At 54.1% G+C, this 17,728-nt stretch overlaps 6 protein-coding genes across 6 annotated transcripts; 3 read left to right on the top strand and 3 right to left on the bottom strand.

Moving 5' to 3' along the window:
* Positions 1 to 3,731: 3,731 nt before the first annotated feature.
* Positions 3,732 to 5,972, top strand: B0T26DRAFT_641796 (multicopper oxidase-domain-containing protein; the record flags this gene model as incomplete). The annotated part of the gene is made up of 4 exons (XM_060437373.1): positions 3,732 to 4,457; positions 4,517 to 4,586; positions 4,644 to 5,527; positions 5,586 to 5,972. 4 exons carry the CDS (start codon positions 3,732 to 3,734, stop codon positions 5,970 to 5,972), a joined length of 2,067 nt encoding a protein of 688 aa, XP_060297828.1.
* Positions 5,973 to 7,418: 1,446 nt separating this feature from the next.
* B0T26DRAFT_739276 (uncharacterized protein) lies at positions 7,419 to 8,912 on the top strand (the record flags this gene model as incomplete). Its single annotated transcript, XM_060443688.1, has 2 exons — positions 7,419 to 7,520; positions 7,572 to 8,912. 2 exons carry the CDS (start codon positions 7,419 to 7,421, stop codon positions 8,910 to 8,912), a joined length of 1,443 nt encoding a protein of 480 aa, XP_060297827.1.
* Positions 8,913 to 9,541: 629 nt separating this feature from the next.
* B0T26DRAFT_749367 (uncharacterized protein) lies at positions 9,542 to 10,971 on the bottom strand (the record flags this gene model as incomplete). The annotated part of the gene is made up of 2 exons (XM_060445091.1): positions 9,542 to 9,575; positions 9,656 to 10,971. The coding sequence occupies 2 exons, from the start codon at positions 10,969 to 10,971 to the stop codon at positions 9,542 to 9,544; spliced, it is 1,350 nt and encodes a 449-aa protein (XP_060297826.1).
* Positions 10,972 to 13,118: 2,147 nt separating this feature from the next.
* Positions 13,119 to 13,478, bottom strand: B0T26DRAFT_700629 (uncharacterized protein; the record flags this gene model as incomplete). Its single annotated transcript, XM_060441558.1, has 1 exon — positions 13,119 to 13,478. A coding segment is annotated over one exon (223 nt), but the record flags the coding sequence as incomplete, so codon positions are not given.
* On the bottom strand, positions 13,444 to 14,022 carry B0T26DRAFT_700628 (uncharacterized protein). Its single transcript, XM_060441557.1, has one exon. The coding sequence runs from the start codon at positions 13,791 to 13,793 to the stop codon at positions 13,575 to 13,577; it is 219 nt and encodes a 72-aa protein (XP_060297824.1). The 5' UTR covers positions 13,794 to 14,022; the 3' UTR covers positions 13,444 to 13,574.
* A 1,399-nt stretch (positions 14,023 to 15,421) lies between these two features.
* Positions 15,422 to 16,356, top strand: B0T26DRAFT_850142 (uncharacterized protein). Its single transcript, XM_060447632.1, has one exon. The coding sequence runs from the start codon at positions 15,461 to 15,463 to the stop codon at positions 16,034 to 16,036; it is 576 nt and encodes a 191-aa protein (XP_060297823.1). The 5' UTR covers positions 15,422 to 15,460; the 3' UTR covers positions 16,037 to 16,356.
* The last annotated feature ends 1,372 nt before the right edge of the window (positions 16,357 to 17,728 follow it).

Raw genomic sequence — 17,728 nt, 5'->3', positions numbered from 1 at the left:
AAGGAAAAACTCAAGGAGGCGTGGCGGGTAGTGGATCAAGGGTAGATGAATAGGTTGACCAAGGGCATGCATGCCCAAGCGCCTCGCAGCGGTGGGTCGGGCCAGGGTCTTAGGCCTAGGACTAGGAGATCCCAACATTAGTATCAGATTTGCTAGACGATTTGCGGGCGTTAAGATATCGTCGAGTGTATATATAGCTGTAACTGCATGTAGGGGGGCCGGGAATGTGGGGGATGGCCTAGGTTTTGTCTTTCATCAGGACGAGTTCCCGCAACTGCGTCGCACTTGTGCCATGAGGTGCCGAAACTTGTCCAGCTCCTGCTTTTGCGACGAGTTGTTTTGTCTTTGCTTTGGCGGCCCTTGAACAATGGCAACCCCTTCCGGCCAACAGAGGGATGACGAGTCGAAGCAGGCGACCATTATCGCAATAACCGCCGTCTTCGCATCCTTATCTACTGCTGTGGTCTCTCTCCGTCTGTACACGCGCTAGTTCGTACTTGGAGCTGTGGGCGCAGAGGACTGGACAGTTCGTGCTGCAGCGGTATGTTGTTTTCGTTTCTTCATTCTTGTCAAGTGCGCCGTCAATGGTGTCACTGATTCCTTTAGGTTCTGTTGATAGGAGCAGCCATAGGAACGATTCTTGGTATGCCGCATACCACCGCCAACACTGAAGGCAACCAGCTAAACAGGGACGGGCAGAGGGACATTGGGGTCTTGGCCGCCACATCTGGACTCTGAGTCCAGATGCCATCCATGAACAGCTCAAGGTACTCAGCTAGAGCTCCGCACGTCGCGCGTAATCCTAGGAGAAGGCCTACTAACGTCGGCACGTAGGCGCTTCTAGCCGTCATCCTTACCTACAACCTGGCTAGCAACGTTGTCAAAATATCGTTCCTGCTACAATTCCGCCGCATCTTCAGCAGTCTTTTGGTCAGGAGGATTTCCTTCTGGCTGATTATTCTCGTCATTATCTGGGCTCTTGTCCAGGTAGTCCTGCTTTCTGTGGCCTGTGTACCCTGGCCACCATTGTCCCCAATGTCGCCGACAAGTGCCTCTCTACCCTCCCTATCTGGTACTTCTCCTCGGCCGTCAACATCGTTAGCGATTTTATCGTCTTCCTCATCCCCTTGCCGTCGGTGTACCGCCTTAAACTACGCAAACAGCAAAAGATTATCGTCTAGTGCATATTCTGCCTCGGATTCTGTTCCCCACCACCCTTTTTTTTCCCCGTCCCTCGTATGTCTACGGAAAAAAATGCCGTCTGCTCTCGGCCCCACCTGGCCTGCTCTGCATCATCTCCATAGTCCGGATCTTTACTCTCCGCATTGCCGCCGTCACCGAAGACCCGACCTGGGACAACACCGAAGCAGCGTGCTGGTCAATTGTCGAGATTAGTTGTGCCATCTTGTGTGGTTCTATACCCACGCTGCGCTCCCTGCTCGGCAAGATGATGCCCGCCCTGGCCTCGACCGGCCGGCCTTCCGAGTACCAGATGCACGGCGTAGGCCACGATGGGGACAAGTCCGCAGCCTCAGCCGCCCACACCCATAGGAGCGAGACCGCCGCTGGCAGTACCTAGGCCCTTAAAAAGCTGTCCGCGACCGAGGACAACGACGCTGTGGAGTACGGACGCGAGATCAGCCGATTGAATTGCGTCACTACAGTTTACGGCAGCAGTGGCGGTCACAGTGATGCCGACACGGACCAGCGTGTCAAGAACAGGACTGCGAGCCGCGGTTTAGGAACGCGGAAAGAGATCTTAGTGACGACGGAGACGGTGGTCCGCGAGGGCGCCGGACTTGGGAGCAAAAAATAAACAGGCCGTTGTGGAGCGCCTCGATGGCTTGTGCGAGTCGGTCTTCTTTGGTAGGGTCTGAGGGGCGTGGGATTCGCTGGGCTTTGGCTTGACGGCGTTTAGGGGGTGCAGTTATCTGCCGTGCGCTCGCTGTACGCTGGTACGGCTACGGCGGGGGCTCCATTGGTGTGATGGTAGGTGTAGGTGTATGTGGAGACGGTCTCAGATCTGGATAAATTCCGAATCTTGCGTTTCTTGACGAAAGGTCGGTATCGTAACGCAAAAAAAAAGATATTGTTTAATTCCTCTGAAGCTGGTGATGCCAACGAGGTCTGAGATGGTCAAATTGGAGAAGGTTGTGATGTTGTTGTTGTTGTTTTGTTGCCGTGGTGTTTCTTTTCTTCTTTCCACTGGTTCGGTAGGGTACTAACAATTGGTCAGCGATACCCCTCTCACTAAGCCGCACCACATGCTGGCAAGCAGGTCCCGAAGTCGCCTGAAATCCTTTCTATCAGCGCTGCCGCGATCGAATCCCGCCGCCAGACCACCATTTGTGTGCTCAAGGCTAATAGAGCCACAGGACCACGGCACGGCGTATGGGATCGAGGCTTGCTTCCTCCTGGTGTTGACGACGCCGACAAGGTCTCACACTACTAGCCTAGATGATTATGGGTGACGGGCGGGCCTAGAGTCAGCCACAGTCTCTTGCGGCGAGCTGAGCTGCAATCGCCACCTCAAACCCGCATGCTCTGCTCACTGATTTGCTCATTGTTGTGATACAGCTGCGGAGTCTGCATATCATCCCGCGGTAAAGCTCGACGCCCTAGGTACTGTGGTAGACTCGATGGCCTTCTGTGCGACAGGTTCTGCAGGTTGAATCGATAGTCGCTCGAATGCCTTGGAGATACGAGGGTACTGAACCATCATATTCCGATGCAAAACGGCCCCGCGCGCAAAATTAAAGAAACTTTTTTTTTTGTTTTTGGTTGGACCCCAACAGATGAAGGTGATTCGTTCTTCTCAAGGGTCCCCTGGGTCTCGGTGTGACGAAGTTACTCCCAGGGTTTGAAGCTCAATCGCTGAAGGCGGCTTCAGCAGCAGTGCAACAGCGGTATATATCTGACAAGTCTTTCAAGCATAGGAGGTACCTCGCGGCTTAGTCTAAGAAGAGGGCCAAGCTACCTATCTCCCGACTACGGACCTTGGGAGCCTAGGTATCGAGGTCGGGAGCTATGGCCAGCATGACTGCAGACGACACAAGGCATTGCGACACTGCACACCCATGACACACTTCCACGCCGCCCATCGCAACCCCCCTTCTAGCCTCACTGACCGGTCAGACAGAAGCAATTGCAATCCTCTCGGCGATCGATATGGGCGTGTCCCGCTATTTCTCTCTCTGCCAAGCAGGCGCCATCAAAGCTGCACCGTGCCATGTCTGATTCGACGGCGACAGCACCAGTCGGGGAGGTGGGGTTGCAAATTATCACGGTTGCATGGCAGTGATGATGCTGCAGTGGCACCTTTGGCGGCGGGGGCTGGCTGAGATGTCCAGTTCGGACTGCGTTGGCGCTCCTTCCGCTCGCAGTTTATCACCTCTACTGATTTCCGGCCCGCTGCGTCACGAGTAACCTCATCGGTGCTTACTGCATTGGGTGGCAGCGCGTCGCTCAATCAGGACCCCCGACAGTGCCCTGGTGGCTGAGTGCGCGTGCCAAGATTAGAACCACCATCCATCCCCCATCACGGCGAGCTGGGCGTGATGCTCCGCAGTCGTGAGACAGGGCTGGATGCCGCACAGTTATCAGGACGGGCGCTGCCAGTCCTCGACGCACAAGAGCCAGATCTCCCTCTCCTTTACCCCCACAACATTGATTTTACCATCCTAGCCTCTTGTCATCTCACGACTCTCCAGCACCATCCCCTCGACTTTGCCATGCAGCTCCTTGGGCGGATATGGAAGGTCGTGACCTCCTTTCTCGGCATTGCGGGCCTGGAGAGCGCACTGAAGGCGGCCGACCAGATTCCTCTTGGAGTTCCCGCTTTCCCTGAGTATCATGCACCAACCCCTCTGCGTCCCCTCCCGGGCCCCATCTTCAAGCCGCCTGGCGGCATCCCCAGCGGCGATGGCTCCGACTTCCAGTGCGACTACTCCAAGATGGTTGGTTTCAAGGAGTGCTCGAGCTCCACCGACCGCTCATGCTGGCTCACGGACGGCACCACGACGTGGGATATAAACACTAACTACGAAGAGGTGGACGAAGCTGCCAGCACCCCGTCTATGCCCATCGGAGTAACACGTACCTACCAGCTCGTGGCCACCGACAGCCCCATCGTCGCCGACGGCCTCGACTTTCCCGAGGGCAAGGTCTTTGACGGAGGCAGTGGACCGCAGTATCCCGGCCCCTGGATCCAGGCCTGCTGGGGCGACACGATTGAGATCACCGTGATCAACAAGCTCAAGGGCAACGGCACTACCATCCACTGGCACGGGCTTCGTCAGTGGTTCACCATGCACATGGACGGCGTCAACGGGCTCACGCAGTGCCCCATCGCTCCCAGCTCCTCGTTTGTCTACCGGTTCAATGCCACCCAGTATGGGTCCTCGTGGTACCATTCGCACTACTCCATCCAGTATGCCGACGGCTTGGTTGGGCCGATTGTAGGTGGCGTTTCTGTTGATTTCCTGCGAGACGGCGGGGACCGACTGACATGTCCAAGAGCATCCACGGCCCGACCAGCGAGCCATATGATATTGCGCCCGATCTACCGCTGCTCTTGACAGACTGGGGTTAGTGTCTCCCTACCACCATATGTCAGGCACGCAGCTTCTGACCCCTCCTCACAGCTCACAACAGTGCGTTCAACGTGGTTTCCTCGGGTGTCATGGAGAACCCCAGCATCCTCCTCAATGGCCGGGGCAATGCCAGCGCCTGGGATAACACTGATCCCAAGGGCTTCGACCCCAGCAAGGTCCAAATCTACACACTCACCTTCCAACGCAACCAGACCAACCCCGAGCAGACACAGAAACATCTGATCCGGGTCATCAACACGTCCTTTGACACCACCTTCACCTTCACCATCGACGGCCACCAGATGACGGTGGTCGAGGTGGACTTTGTCCCCATCAACGGCTTCCCAGCAGATGGCCCTACCACGAGCATCACCGTTGGGATTGGCCAGCGTTACAACATCATCGTAGAGTCTCTGCCCCGGCCCAGCGGCGCGTCGGGAGACTCGGACAGCTACTGGATCCGGACCTACATCCCCCCGAACTGCACAAACCGCATGGTTCCTAGCGGCCCGGGATACATGCTGAACGGCATCCTGCGGTACAGCAACGAGAGCACAAGCGCTCCCACGTCCGACGCGTGGCCGGGTGTGGCGGCCAAGCCGTGTGTCAACGACCCGGTGACCTTTGAGCCGGTCGTCAAGTGGAATGTCGGGCCTCCCTCCAACAACGGCAGCATCGGAGAGACTAGGCAGGTCAACACGACGAAGACCACCGTCACAAACTTCACAGTTGGGCGTCTTGGCCTGTGGGCGGTGGACACGGATCGGTCCCAACCGCTACGGATCAACTTCTCGGATCCATCCTTTTTCAACCAGAACCAGAGCCGACCATGGAAGCCAGAAGAGGTGGTGCTAGTCGAGGACTGGAAGAACATTGGCCCGACAGACTGGATTTACATTACCATCACCAACTTCCAGGGCTTTGGGCCCCATCCGGTAAACAACTATGCCCCCTCACTGTGTGTGTGCTTGTGCTGATCAGCCCGCCGAGCAGATGCATCTCCACGGCCACGACTTTGCCATCCTCAACATCTCGTACACGCCGCCCATCCCTGGCCAGGACGTGATCCTCAACACCAACAACCCGCCGCGGCGGGACGTGGTGCTCGTTCCCACCGGGGGCTTCGTCGTCATTGCGTTCCGCGCCGACAACCCGGGTAACTGGCTCATGCACTGCCACATTGCACAGCACGCGGCCGAGGGCCTGGGCCTGCAGATTCTGGAGCGGCCCGAGAAGGCGCTGCAGATTTGGCCGCCGGGCCAGTCGCAGGCGCTCAACAACACGCAGAAACTGTGCGCGGCGTGGACGGCGTGGCAGAGCAACTGCGCCAACTGGGCGGTGCCCTGTGCCGATATCTTTCAGGACGATTCGGGGGTGTGAGGTTAGGAGATCGGCCGACGTGAACATAGATAGGTAGGTACCTTAGGCACAGCCACGCACCCTGCCGAGCCATGACACTTGAGCGTGTTATAACGGTTCCGATTCCCGTCCGTCCACGAGTGAGTACCCAAGCACTTCCGAGGCCTTTCCAAGCCTTCTTCGATGCAGTTGAGACCTCTACAGGCATTTTTTCGTCTCTTTTCCATGTCACTTGAGATGGAATCAAGGCCATTCCAAACTTTCTTCAATGCAAGTCAATGACATTTCCAAACTTCTAAAAGCTCAAAGGGTCTAATATGAATGATCTTGTAAGGGATGTAATTCCTTCCCATTAATCCGACGAAACAGTCAGCCTATCCTCTTCGGCGAGGTTGGACCTGCTGCGAACCCTAATCTCAAGAAACACTTAGCTTGGCCCCGCGCTTGTGGCGTTGTGAAAATTGCGTCCCCGTTGCCTAACCAGACGACGGTCTGCTGCTCCCCGGTAAACCCCGCGACCTTTGGCCATGTCCACCACACCGGCAACGGCGTCGGTACCGCCGACTCTCGACAGAACTAGCGGCATCGAGTATATCAACATAGCAGAGAGCAAGCGTGTGATGCGCCGAGTCGGTTGGCGAAACTGCATCGAGTTCATGTTGAAGAAGGAGCCGGCAAGCATAGCACATGCTGTTGACATTTTTCGGGTACCGGATTCATGCGGCAGGGTTGAGTCAACGCCGTCAGCCATAGCGCAGCTAGGAGCCATTGGTTAACCTCGTTCAAGAGGACGTGCCAGGGTTGACCGAGCGGATTCTGTATCCCCACTTCTAGGCCTAGACCTCTCTTTAAGCAACGACCGACATTCCCAGCCAGCAAAACACGCCCTCGCAAACACAGGCGCAAAGATAACAACCCCGATAATCTGCCCAAAAGCCCATTCGTTCCCCGCGTAACGCCCAGCCATGCTCTCAGCGACCTCTCGTTGGATCTGTCGTAGCCAAAAGATCTCCCACAACAGCGGGAGAGACAATACCAAGGGCACCAAGAACAACACAGCAGCCCCAACCTTGGCGGCGGTTCTACGAAGTCTCACCACGCCGCTCGTCATGTCTTGTTCCCAAGCAACAACAGTCCACAGACTCCTCAACACATCCCTCCCCTTTTTGGGTCATTAAAACCTCAGCCGAACAACAGCGTGACATCCATCGTCTTTGTCCTCGAACTAAGTTACATGCCGCTGTGATAGACGTCATTGTTCCTATTCCCAGACCATGGTGATTGACTGGAAGGAAGGGCGATAGAACGGGCATGGCAGCATATAATTCCTTGGACTAGCCTAGAATCCAAGGATAATCACGATCTCCCTTCTTCAAGCGAGAGTTGTAAAACAGGAGCTAGGCCTCAACAAACGAAGTATCCGACGTCTTTAAGTTTTTTTTACTGGAATAAGTCTCCCCCACAAAGATGATACTCTCTGTTGGGACTGTGTGGCTCCTCGCCTTCGCCTTGGTGGCCCCTGCGTACGCTAACACCTGCTCGGAGGTTGCCGAAAACACTTCGGTTGAGGTCTCTCATCCCATCGAGCCATCATGCATCAATGAACAGCAGGAGTATTAGTCTACCTCCTGTGCAGCCTTGAAACCTTCATGTATCATCTTCCCTAAAAACGCAGCCGAGGTGTCCGCCATCGTCTCCGTACTTAACGGCAACAACGAGAGCTTTGCCATCAACTCGGGCGGTCACAACCCAAACAACTACTGGTCAAGCGTCGCCGGCGGCCCGCTTATATCAACCCAGAAGCTTGACCAGGTTCTCCTAGATCCTACAACAGGAAGAGTGCGGGTCGGCCCCGGCCAGCGTCTCGACAGCACCGCTGCCGCGCTACAAGGAACCGGTTGGACATTTGTTGGCGGGTGTATTGGCAACACGGGCGTCGGAGGCCTCGTCCTCGGTGGAGGGCTCTCCTACATGTCGGCGCAGTACGGATGGGCAGCATCCTCAGTACTCGAATACGAGCTCGTGCTCGCCAACGGCACGATTCGCACTGTCACGGCAACCAACTACCCTGGTCTCTTCAAGTCCATCAAAGGTGGAGGCAACAACTTCGGCATTGTGGTCTCGTACCTCGTCCAAGCCTACCGCAAAGGTACCATTTACGGCGGCAATATCGTTTTCGTCCGCACCCCCGAGGTCGATGCGAAGATCCTCCAAACCGTCCGCGACTTTACTGAATACAACGTGGACGACAAAGCCGCCGTCATTGTGACAGCCGAGCGCACCAACGTCAACCTCGTTGACTCGTGGATCTTGTTTCTGTTCTACGACGGCGCCGTCCCTCCCGCCGGTACATTTGACAACTTCACCTCCATCGGCCCCATCCTCAACACGGCCCGCGAGCGCACGTATGCAGACCTCATGGCATTCAGCAACTGGGTCATCGTGCCCGCATCCATCGTGACCATTGCTACCGAGACAATCCCCCTGCCGTCTCCTGAAAACCTCGCTGCCGTCATGTACGACATGCACGCGCACTGGCGCAACGTATCCGGCACCACCCTCGCCGTCCCCGGGATCGTCGCTAGCATTGCTTGGCAGCCCTTTCCGAAGCGGATCGCTGCGGCCGCGCGCGAACGCAGCCCTGACCTCATTGACGCAGAACCCGACGCGCACAAGATCATCCTCGAGATTAACTACAGCTTTCTGCTCCCGGCCGACTATGGGAGGATGACGGAGACGATGCAGGCTACGTATGGGGGGATTAGAGACAGAGTGCTCGCACACCAGGAGGCGGGGAGATTGCCGCCAGCATATCTGCCATTGTTTATGAACTATGGGTTCTTCAAGCAAGACTATTTCGCGAGACTGAAGCCAGCGAGCAGGGCGCTTGCGCACAAGGTGGCGGGCGAGGTTGATCCTCAAGGTCTGTTTAGAGACAGGACGGGTGGGTGGAAGCCGTGACGGACCAGTCGAATGTCGGCTTAATTATTCTTCACTGATGAAGAAGACCCACATCCGTCGCACCTTGCCGTCATGGGAACAGACGTGTTCCCTCACCGGTCAGGACTCCATGGGAGGGCGCCCGGCGTTAGGGTGATTGTGGAACGGCCTTCTCTCCTTTTTGGCATCACGTCTTGGGAGTGGCGGTGAGCCTGGCTATGAGCGTGTTCCCTATCGATGTAGAGCTGCTAGAAAGAGACTTACACCCCCTCGCTAAGATTGCGTCTTTTGCCACTGAAACAAGGAGGCGGTAATCAGCGGAGCACACAGCAAGCAATGAAACGTCAAAATTTCATATAGAGAGAAGAAGTAGTACTGTAGTACAGAGGGTGACAAGGAGTGTCGAGTTAGGGTGGGCTAGCAGCAAGTTAGAGTGTCTTGGAGATGGATTATGCTATTTATAGCGCCTTTCTCGTCTCTATAGAACCAAGCTTTTTGTCAACTAGCTAGTGATCAAAGCACGAAACTACAAGATTAATCCCTATTGCCGGGTTATTACCTGACTACAAAGCTTTAAAAGAAAGCTATCAACTAAGCCGCCCGTAACTCCAGTGTCCTTGTTGCCGCCCACCAAGTCTTGCCCCTGTCATCTAGAATTGCAGAACTCTCATAGTCTTTTTCCTGCTGCATGATTGTTAGTATTTTTATTTTATTTTTATTTTTATTTTTTTTCTGTGCAAGCTTAATGGGGTCTTCACACTCACATAGGGATCCTGAGCGGCCGTTTCTCCCCAGTATGGCCGTTCACCTTACCACCATCATTTGCTTCATCAGCGGCAATCTCCTCCGACTCGGCAACCAAGCGCTCTTTGGCCCAAGGGAATCGGATCACCACCTTGATCTCCTGTTTCTTGTCAAACCGTTCATACGCCTTGGGCGCATCTTCAATCCCAACTTGAGACGTCACCACCCAGTCCAGCCTAGCCCTCCCACTCTTGACTAGCTCAAACACCTTGGGAAGAACTTCGTAAAGCGCTACGCCAACCGACCCGGACCCTATGCTAAGATTCTTGACCCACATGTCCGGTATGGATACCAGCAGCTCCTTGTCCATGGTATCAGCCAGGGGCGTACCCGCAGACCTGGCGGTCACGGCATATACGCCCAGGATCCCAATCCCGCCATTGAACTTGGTAACCTTGATGGCCTCCTGAATCACATAATTCTGCTGGGGCTTCAGCCGATGATTCACGCACTCCTGGCCAATGCAATCAACTGTCCGGTTGACGCCATTCGGCTCGCGGCGCAAGATCTGCTCGCTCGCGGTGCCGGCTTCGGCGTTTGTAAAGTCAATCGGAATTGCTCCGATACTGGCCGCCTTGTCAAGCCGGTCCCGGACGTGGTCGACGGCGTACACTCTCGACGCGCCGCGCAAGACGGCCGCGTACGCGCACATTAGTCCAACAGGACCCGCGCCAAAGACGGCCACCGTGTCGCCCGGCTCAAACCGCGCAAAGTCCAGACCCGTCCACCCGGTGACGAAAATATCCGTCAAGAAAAGCCAGTCCAGGTCCGATGAGAAGTCGTCGGGGATGGCCACCAGTGAGTCGTCGGCAAACGGAACCCGGAGGTACTCGGCCTGCGTCCCGCCAAGCCCGCCGCCAACCTCAGGCCCTTGCCCGTAAAAGCCCCCCTGGTCCTGCTGCGTCTCCTCGACGGAGAAGAAGCCGGCGTCGGTGCCTCCAGGGACCAATACCCGGTCGCCCACGCGAAAATGCTCCGTGGCGCTCCCCACTTCGACGACGATCCCGACACCTTCGTGGCCCATCTGCCAGGGTGGCGTCGAGCTGCCCAAGACGCCGTGGTAAGTGTGCAGCTCGGAGCCGCAGATGGCGGCTGAAGTGATGCGGATGATGGCGTCTTCGGGCTGGAGGATGGTGGGTCGGGGCACGTCGCGGACGGCCATTTCATAAGGTTTGCCTTCCCAGACAACGGCGCGCATGGTTTTGCTTTTGTTGGTGGTGTTGGAGGAAGGAGAAGGGCTGTTTCCGGGCTTGTTGGTCGACGGTACGGTTGCCATTGGGTCTTGAGCTTTGGGGTTTTTTCTTGCTGTCCTTGTCTTGATAGATGCTAATAATAGGGGATATAGCCTTGTAGGAGTTAGGGACCTTGATGTGCCAAGTTATATGTCTGATGGTGGGAATGTGTGAAGTCCGGCGTTGGTGTGTCGAGCAGCAAAGGGATCTGAAGCGGCTCTCTTGTCGTTTCTTATATATATCTCCTATAAGGATGGCATGTGTAGCACTGGATCGGTTTATCTCGGCTCACCATTGCTATGGTTAGTTCCCAACCTCTTTGGCCCTGACATACTCATGATTTTTCTAAGGCTATGGGTAGGATCGTGGCTAAGTGGATGACGTGAGGCGCACGTGGTCAGCAATACTACCGAATCTCACTGAGAGACCGGGGCATCGGAAGTTCCGGGTCGGAGGTAGATTCCCTCAAAAAATCCGAGGGCGAGAACTGGCCAATGAGGCGTAGAGTTTGCGCCATAATCACTCTGAGGGTTGACTTCGTTCGTCTTGTTTTAGAGGCATTAGTCTCGTACGATGAGCGCTTGCTTTGGAAGACGGTGTTCGCAGGCCTCGGCTAATGCCTCGTCTATGCGAACATGAGCCATTTACTAGAATGACCTAAGACAGTCAATTGGTTCCCGTGGGTTGCCCCTTTTTCCCTATGCCATTCGTGTGGTCATTGCTCTCGTCATTACACCACCAGGTGCGCCTACGTAACTAGGCCCAATTTGGCCTCAGGCTGCCAAGCGATGATCTACGCCAACACAGGCCTAGTGCTGACAGGCGTAGAAAGACGTGTTTTCCACAGGAAGAAGAGAGGTCTTTTGAAAAGGCTTCTACGCACACACACAAGAACAATTGAAGGCTTGGTTTCTGATCTATTTTGACTGCGCTGTGCGTAACAGTCGGCGGCAATGCACAGTGCGGGGACTCCACTCTCTTCCAACCTACAACTTGCTTGATTAGCTCTTTGTTGTTTTAGAACCAGCATGCCGAAGGATTCGCACCCCTGTAAGCATGCGTATGCTAGACACACTTTTTGACGGGGCAGTCAACCAACAAGTCTTCTAGTCCTTGACTGCGCAGTTGACTTGCAAGCCTTCTGGTCCAGTCAAGGACTGGAAGGCTTGCACTCGAGGAAAGCCCTATTGGGAAAGGCCTTGATACCTTCCCCGCCTCGTTCGACGCCATCTGTGAAGGCGCAAGTATATCCCGCCATTTTAGACGCGCCCGAGCGACTCAGCCAAGAGGGTAAGATGGCAATGAGCTTCGTCCCGAGATGACCCTGACCCTTTCATGCGTCTCGCCTTTGGGTCAGCGAAATCAAGAGCTGGAGCTGGAGCGTGACTTTTATCAAAAAGACCGGAACCGAGCTTGTTTCACAAACACCAGGCATTAGCGTACCTACTACCCCAAGGCTCGCAAACAGGTTCATTCGCAGTCACATCCTCAGGCCCATCATCACCTGCTCCTCAGTTGCCTGAGTAGCCACACCTTGTGGCCGGGACGATTTCAAGTCTATGGAAGAACAAGGCTAGAAGGTACCTAGGCGATCAGATTCCGCCAATCCGGCTAAGCCCCGGTGAGGAGATGCCGAGATTTACTGCACAGAAGTGGGTGGCCAAAAGAATCTTGGGGCTGGTGGGGGAGTCCGTGTCTTTCAATAACCTACTGCGGTGTGGTGCATAAATTTTGGGCTTTGATGCGCGTACCTACCTACTTTTTCATACCACCCACCTGTGAGTCCTTAGCAACTGCTGGCAACTGAGATACACAGAGCCTAATTTAAGCCTGTAAAATCCTGAATTACCATCCGGCCGCCCATGCGCATGCCATGCAGCCCGGCTCAACGGCTCAACGGCGTTGAAGCCGTCAAAACCTTCAAAAGCCCTGAAAACGCGTTTACCGTGGTGTTTTCCATTTTGACGATTTCTTCGTTGCTGACTCAGCCTCGAAATAAAGGCAACTTGCAAATAGCAACTCTGAGGCCCGGATTTATACGTAAATTAGCCAAATGTCATGGCATACGCCCAGCTACCCGAGTCATGTATTGAATCCTGATTTGTTGACATCGTGATGTAATTCCTTGGTGTTGAGTGGAGTGTATCAATCTAAGCAATCTAATCTAATGACAACCTAGTTTGTTGATATGGTGATGCAATTCCTTGGTGTCGAGACCTAGAAAAAGTCCTCCTTTCGAGGAAAAGGGTCATCTTCATCCCCGGAGTTGAAGTCATCCTCTTCAGCATTTAATGCCTCCCAAGAGCGCCTGCGTTGAGCCCTGCGTCCCTACCACTCCGTTACCTCTATGTTGTAGAGGTGGGGATTAGGAACCGGAGTCTCAGTTACGGTCTTCTGGCTCCCTTTCGTTGTCTTTCTGTGATGCGTAATGGTAGGTTGACGATGTGTTCTTTGGCACAAGAAAGCACTGCATATGTATGTAAAGACCTGCAAAGGCCAACTGGCTACTACAACCTTAAAACACCAACTGCGCGTAAAAAAGCCCTGCATAGAAAGTGTAAATAGTGGCATTTTGACTTTACCGAGCTTCATTTGACTTCCTCAATGCCCGGTAGGGCGTTGGGTGGCTGCCATGGAATACGGCATTTTACAGTACAAAAAGCCGACCCTGAGTTGGCAGTTGCCAAGGACCCACAGGTGGGTGGTATGAAAAAGTAGGTGGTACGCGCATCAAAGCCCTAAGTTTTACCCCCTGCCCGGGTACCAGGGATTGGCCCCTCAGACGCCCCTGCACAACAGCCCACAAAGCCCACACAGCCAAAATCGCCAAAATGTCTCGTGGTGAAGAGTGGGATCCTACATGCATCGTTGAGCGTCATCAACGCAAGAAAGGCTGGAAATTTTCGGGTTGTTTTTCAGGGTTAGGAAAGGGCCCGGGTCTTTTCTGAGAAAAGGACTGGGGAACAATAACGGGCGAGTCATATAGAGAATGAGCTACCTGACGATTTTCATTGTTGGAATCTATGCAGGCTAGGTGCGAGGCGGTGATAGCTGCCAACGGTATGCACACAATTTTCTGGGACTGCGCATTGACCTGTCCCCTGCCCTGACTGTACCCGGCCGGGTAGGAGGGAAAATATACCCCTCATTACCATGAAGATCACTATAGTGCGAATAGTGCGAAACACTGTGTGACTTTCAGACTAATTGAACCATCCTGTTGGATTTCTGAGGTCCTGGCCAAGCCCGGAATTCGCCGGCAGTCTGACCTGCAGACGCATGCAAGACAACCTTTTGGGCCTAGGCCAGGAAAACCCCTCTTTTTCAGGGTAAAATGGGGTCCTCAGCTAGAAGGTCCCCAGGACTTACCTTCATAGTGAACACAATCAGAACGTTGCATTTTGAACCGATTTTGGACACACTTTGGTGCAAGCTTCCCAACACATCCCGCCAGCGTTTTTGAAATAAGTCGCCGGACCCTTCACGAGTTCGCATATCCAGGTCGCGTTTTACCAAAACCAAAGACCAAAGACCGAGCCCGCTATATCCACCATGGTTGGGATTAGCGAGGAATTCCTCCAGTCACATCATTTACCAGCCAAATCCTTAGAGCAGCTGCGGACATTAGACATATTTAATATTCTTTCGCTCGACCCTCGCACCAAACTTCCTTACCCCGGCTGTTCCCAGCCCTTACCCACGCCAAACCAGACACTACTAAGCCCAAGGACCCTTAAAAAGTTTCTAGATGCCCGGCTCGAGCATCTAATTCCCATTTGTCATGAGAACTCAAGTTGCTCAGTCCCAGGAGCTCCTGATTACCCAACGCTTATCTTGGTACAGAATTATCTGTTTCCATCTGGACTACCGTCATTCAAACTCGACGCCTGGAACGACATCTGCTCCCGGGGTCTAGACGGCCATGGGCGAGCTTGGGTATGTTGTGACGCTATTTTGAGCGACTCCCAAGGCTTTCCGTCGAGGAAAAAGCCAGCAACCGAAGAAAGCGAACCAGGTGGCCGCGTGGGGGGCCAGCAAAAATGCCCATATTGCGACTTCGAGGACTAGGACGAGCCTTTGCGACGGCATTTATCCGGCACTCACCTCCTTAACCCATGCGACGACTGCACTCCAGTGCTCTCGCTATCCCACGTCCGGCGGTCGCACCGCGGCAGGCTCTGCCCTTGTGGGAAAACGGTGTGCGAGGAGTCGGCTCTATGGCATCTCGTCACACACTTCTTTCTTCCCTGTGAGGCAGCTTGCCCAAGCATCCTTAGCAGTGACTGGAGCTCGCATTTGGAAGCGTGCCACCCATGGTCAAAATGTCGGTTATCCAAATGCGAGGCACTCTTCTTTACGCAGATAGGTGTCTGGAGGCATCTCACGGCCGACCACGGCTTCCGGAAGTGCCTAGACTGTTGTGTGGCTTGCTTCGACGGTACTTGTGATACCCATAATAGGGAATCCGCATGGCAGCACGTTCTCGAACAACACGTTTGGGCCGAGTGCCCTAATGCTTCATGCGGTCAACTCATGCAAGAAAACATTTTACCCGCTCATCTTGCTAGCCATGGTATCGAGATCTGCCCGATCCCAACGTGCCGTGCGGAAATGGCTGTGGGTGACCTCTCTTCCCATTTTGCGAGACAGCACGGCGACACCGAGGCTTGCCCAGAGATTGGGTGCATTGAGGAGCTTCAAACCGAATCTCAACTCCACCGACACCTTGTCGAATTCCATAGCCTAGTTAGGTGCCCTTTTTGCGGCGAGCTATCCGAGTCAGATACGTGGATGCAACATATTACTACTTGCTCCGCTTGCCCAGAAAGGCTGCGCCCAGACCGAACGTCTAGAGAGGGCAACACCCCTACATCTACAGCTAGAGCCGGAACAAACCCCGGTGCTAGTCCGATCTCGGGATCCGACCCCCAGGAGTTGGCTACCACCTTGTACCAACAACTACAGAGTACCGAGAATCTAGAAGCTGCCAACACACACAAACAACTTTGCGCCGCTCTCGGTCTACAGCTAAACCCTCGTTCGCAAAAGCGGACAGCCTCGCCAGCGCCAGGGCCAAGAAACCAAAAAATAAGGTTACGGACCTTATGATTGCTTTGGCCAAAGTAAACATCAGCTCCCCGGCCCGCAGGGCACGTCATCAGCTATTCAGGAAAGTCAGGAAGGCATTCACCCTCAGGGACTTTGAGCTGGCTAAGCTTAGGCACGAAAATGAGGCTCTGAAAGCTGAGTTTGAGAACAAAAAGGGAACCAAGAGGAAGAAGGTGGAATTGAGCCCAAATTCGAAGTTTGCCTCAATAAAAGACATTCGGCGCGCGCAGAGGGCAGTGGGGCGCAATATTGACAGCTCTGACGAATCAGAAAGCTCGGAAGAAGAAGAAGAAGACAAAAGTTGTATAGAGATTAGTTGATTTGGCGATATTTTACATGCTTCTATGTAGGGTGTCATTCATGTAAGTGGGCGGCTCAGCACGGGCCAAAAGTGGGCTGGGCCAAAATAGGCATGGTCAACTTAGCCTCGCCGAGGAGTTCTCGCCCACAAATGGCCAAATAACCCACTGAACTTGTCCCCTTGCTCCCCTGGAATGGGAGGTTCGCACTATTGTCCACCCACACAGTAAGTCCGTTAGTGAGCCAAGGTTAAATAAAGTTGGCTCATGGTTTATCCAAGGTTTATCGTGGATAATTAAGGTTGAATATTAGGGCACTATATCGGACGCTACCATTAGGCACGCTTAGTTTACGCAAATGGCCAAGGAGCTAGCGGAGAGTAGCGTATTAGGGTTTGGACGATAATGCGTTGGTCACGCGTGAGGTGCTTCCTCGACGGCGTACAGGGCGTTGTTGAAGAAGAAGAAGGTGAGATTTGCTGACTTGGTTGTGTTAAAAGGGGGTCTTCAGGTTCCAACAGGGACTCAGGGGGCGCCTGCCAAGCCTGTAACTGGCTGTCAGTCACCTGCCTGGCAGGGGATTCAGGTGCCTGCCAGGCCTGTAACGGGCTATTAGACTGGCTGGCAGTTGACGCAGTTGACGTAGTTGATTGACTGGCCATTGTGGTTTTTTGGGCGGATTTGGCGTTTTTGGGTGGATTTGGTGGATTCGGTGGATTCGGCTGTGTTGACTTTGCTTGTGGTTGACTTGGTGGATTGAAATGGTGGATTTGGTGGATTGAACGGGTGGAATATTTTGAGATTTTTGAATTGAGATACCAATGTGCTAGAAACTACTAGAAATGGTACTTCTGCTTCGAAAGTTGCGTATGTAGCTAGCAAGCTGAAAATCCCCTGCCCAGGCCCCTGTCAAAGCCCCCTGTAAGTCAATGCACTAAGATTTCAAACCCCGGCGGAGGTGTAGAAGGAGGTGCCATGTCTAAATCCACTATGCCAGTTTGAGTTTCGTGGTCGACGCCACTGTGTTGATTGACGACCCAATATGGACACGGTGTTGTGCACTGTTTAGCAGACTGTATACTTTCCGTTGCTTGTCAATTTGAGATCTGTGCGGGGAACAGGCTGGCATGTGAAACATTTCTCTCATGCACCTCGCACGCGTCTCTCGAGGCGTCTCGTATATGTCATTGTAAGGGCTAGACCGTGTCCCCCAGCAGTTGAAGGCGCCAGGGAGAGCTCGGCAATGCACTTCGTAAAAGTTGGGGGTTTGCTTGAACATCATTCACCAATACCCAATCCAAGAGTAAGGCTAACGAGAATAAAATGGCGCATGTCGGCAGATGCACGATTTTGAGGTTGACCGCATGATTCGCTAGGGGCCAAAAAGCAACAT

The sequence above is a fragment of the Lasiosphaeria miniovina genome (genome assembly GCF_030549165.1).
Source record: "Lasiosphaeria miniovina strain SMH2392-1A chromosome Unknown B0T26scaffold_3, whole genome shotgun sequence".
NCBI classification, from domain to species: Eukaryota; Fungi; Ascomycota; class Sordariomycetes; order Sordariales; family Lasiosphaeriaceae; genus Lasiosphaeria; species Lasiosphaeria miniovina.
The sequence above is the reverse complement of the archived record's forward strand: the minus strand, read 5'-3'. Positions and strand labels throughout refer to the sequence as shown.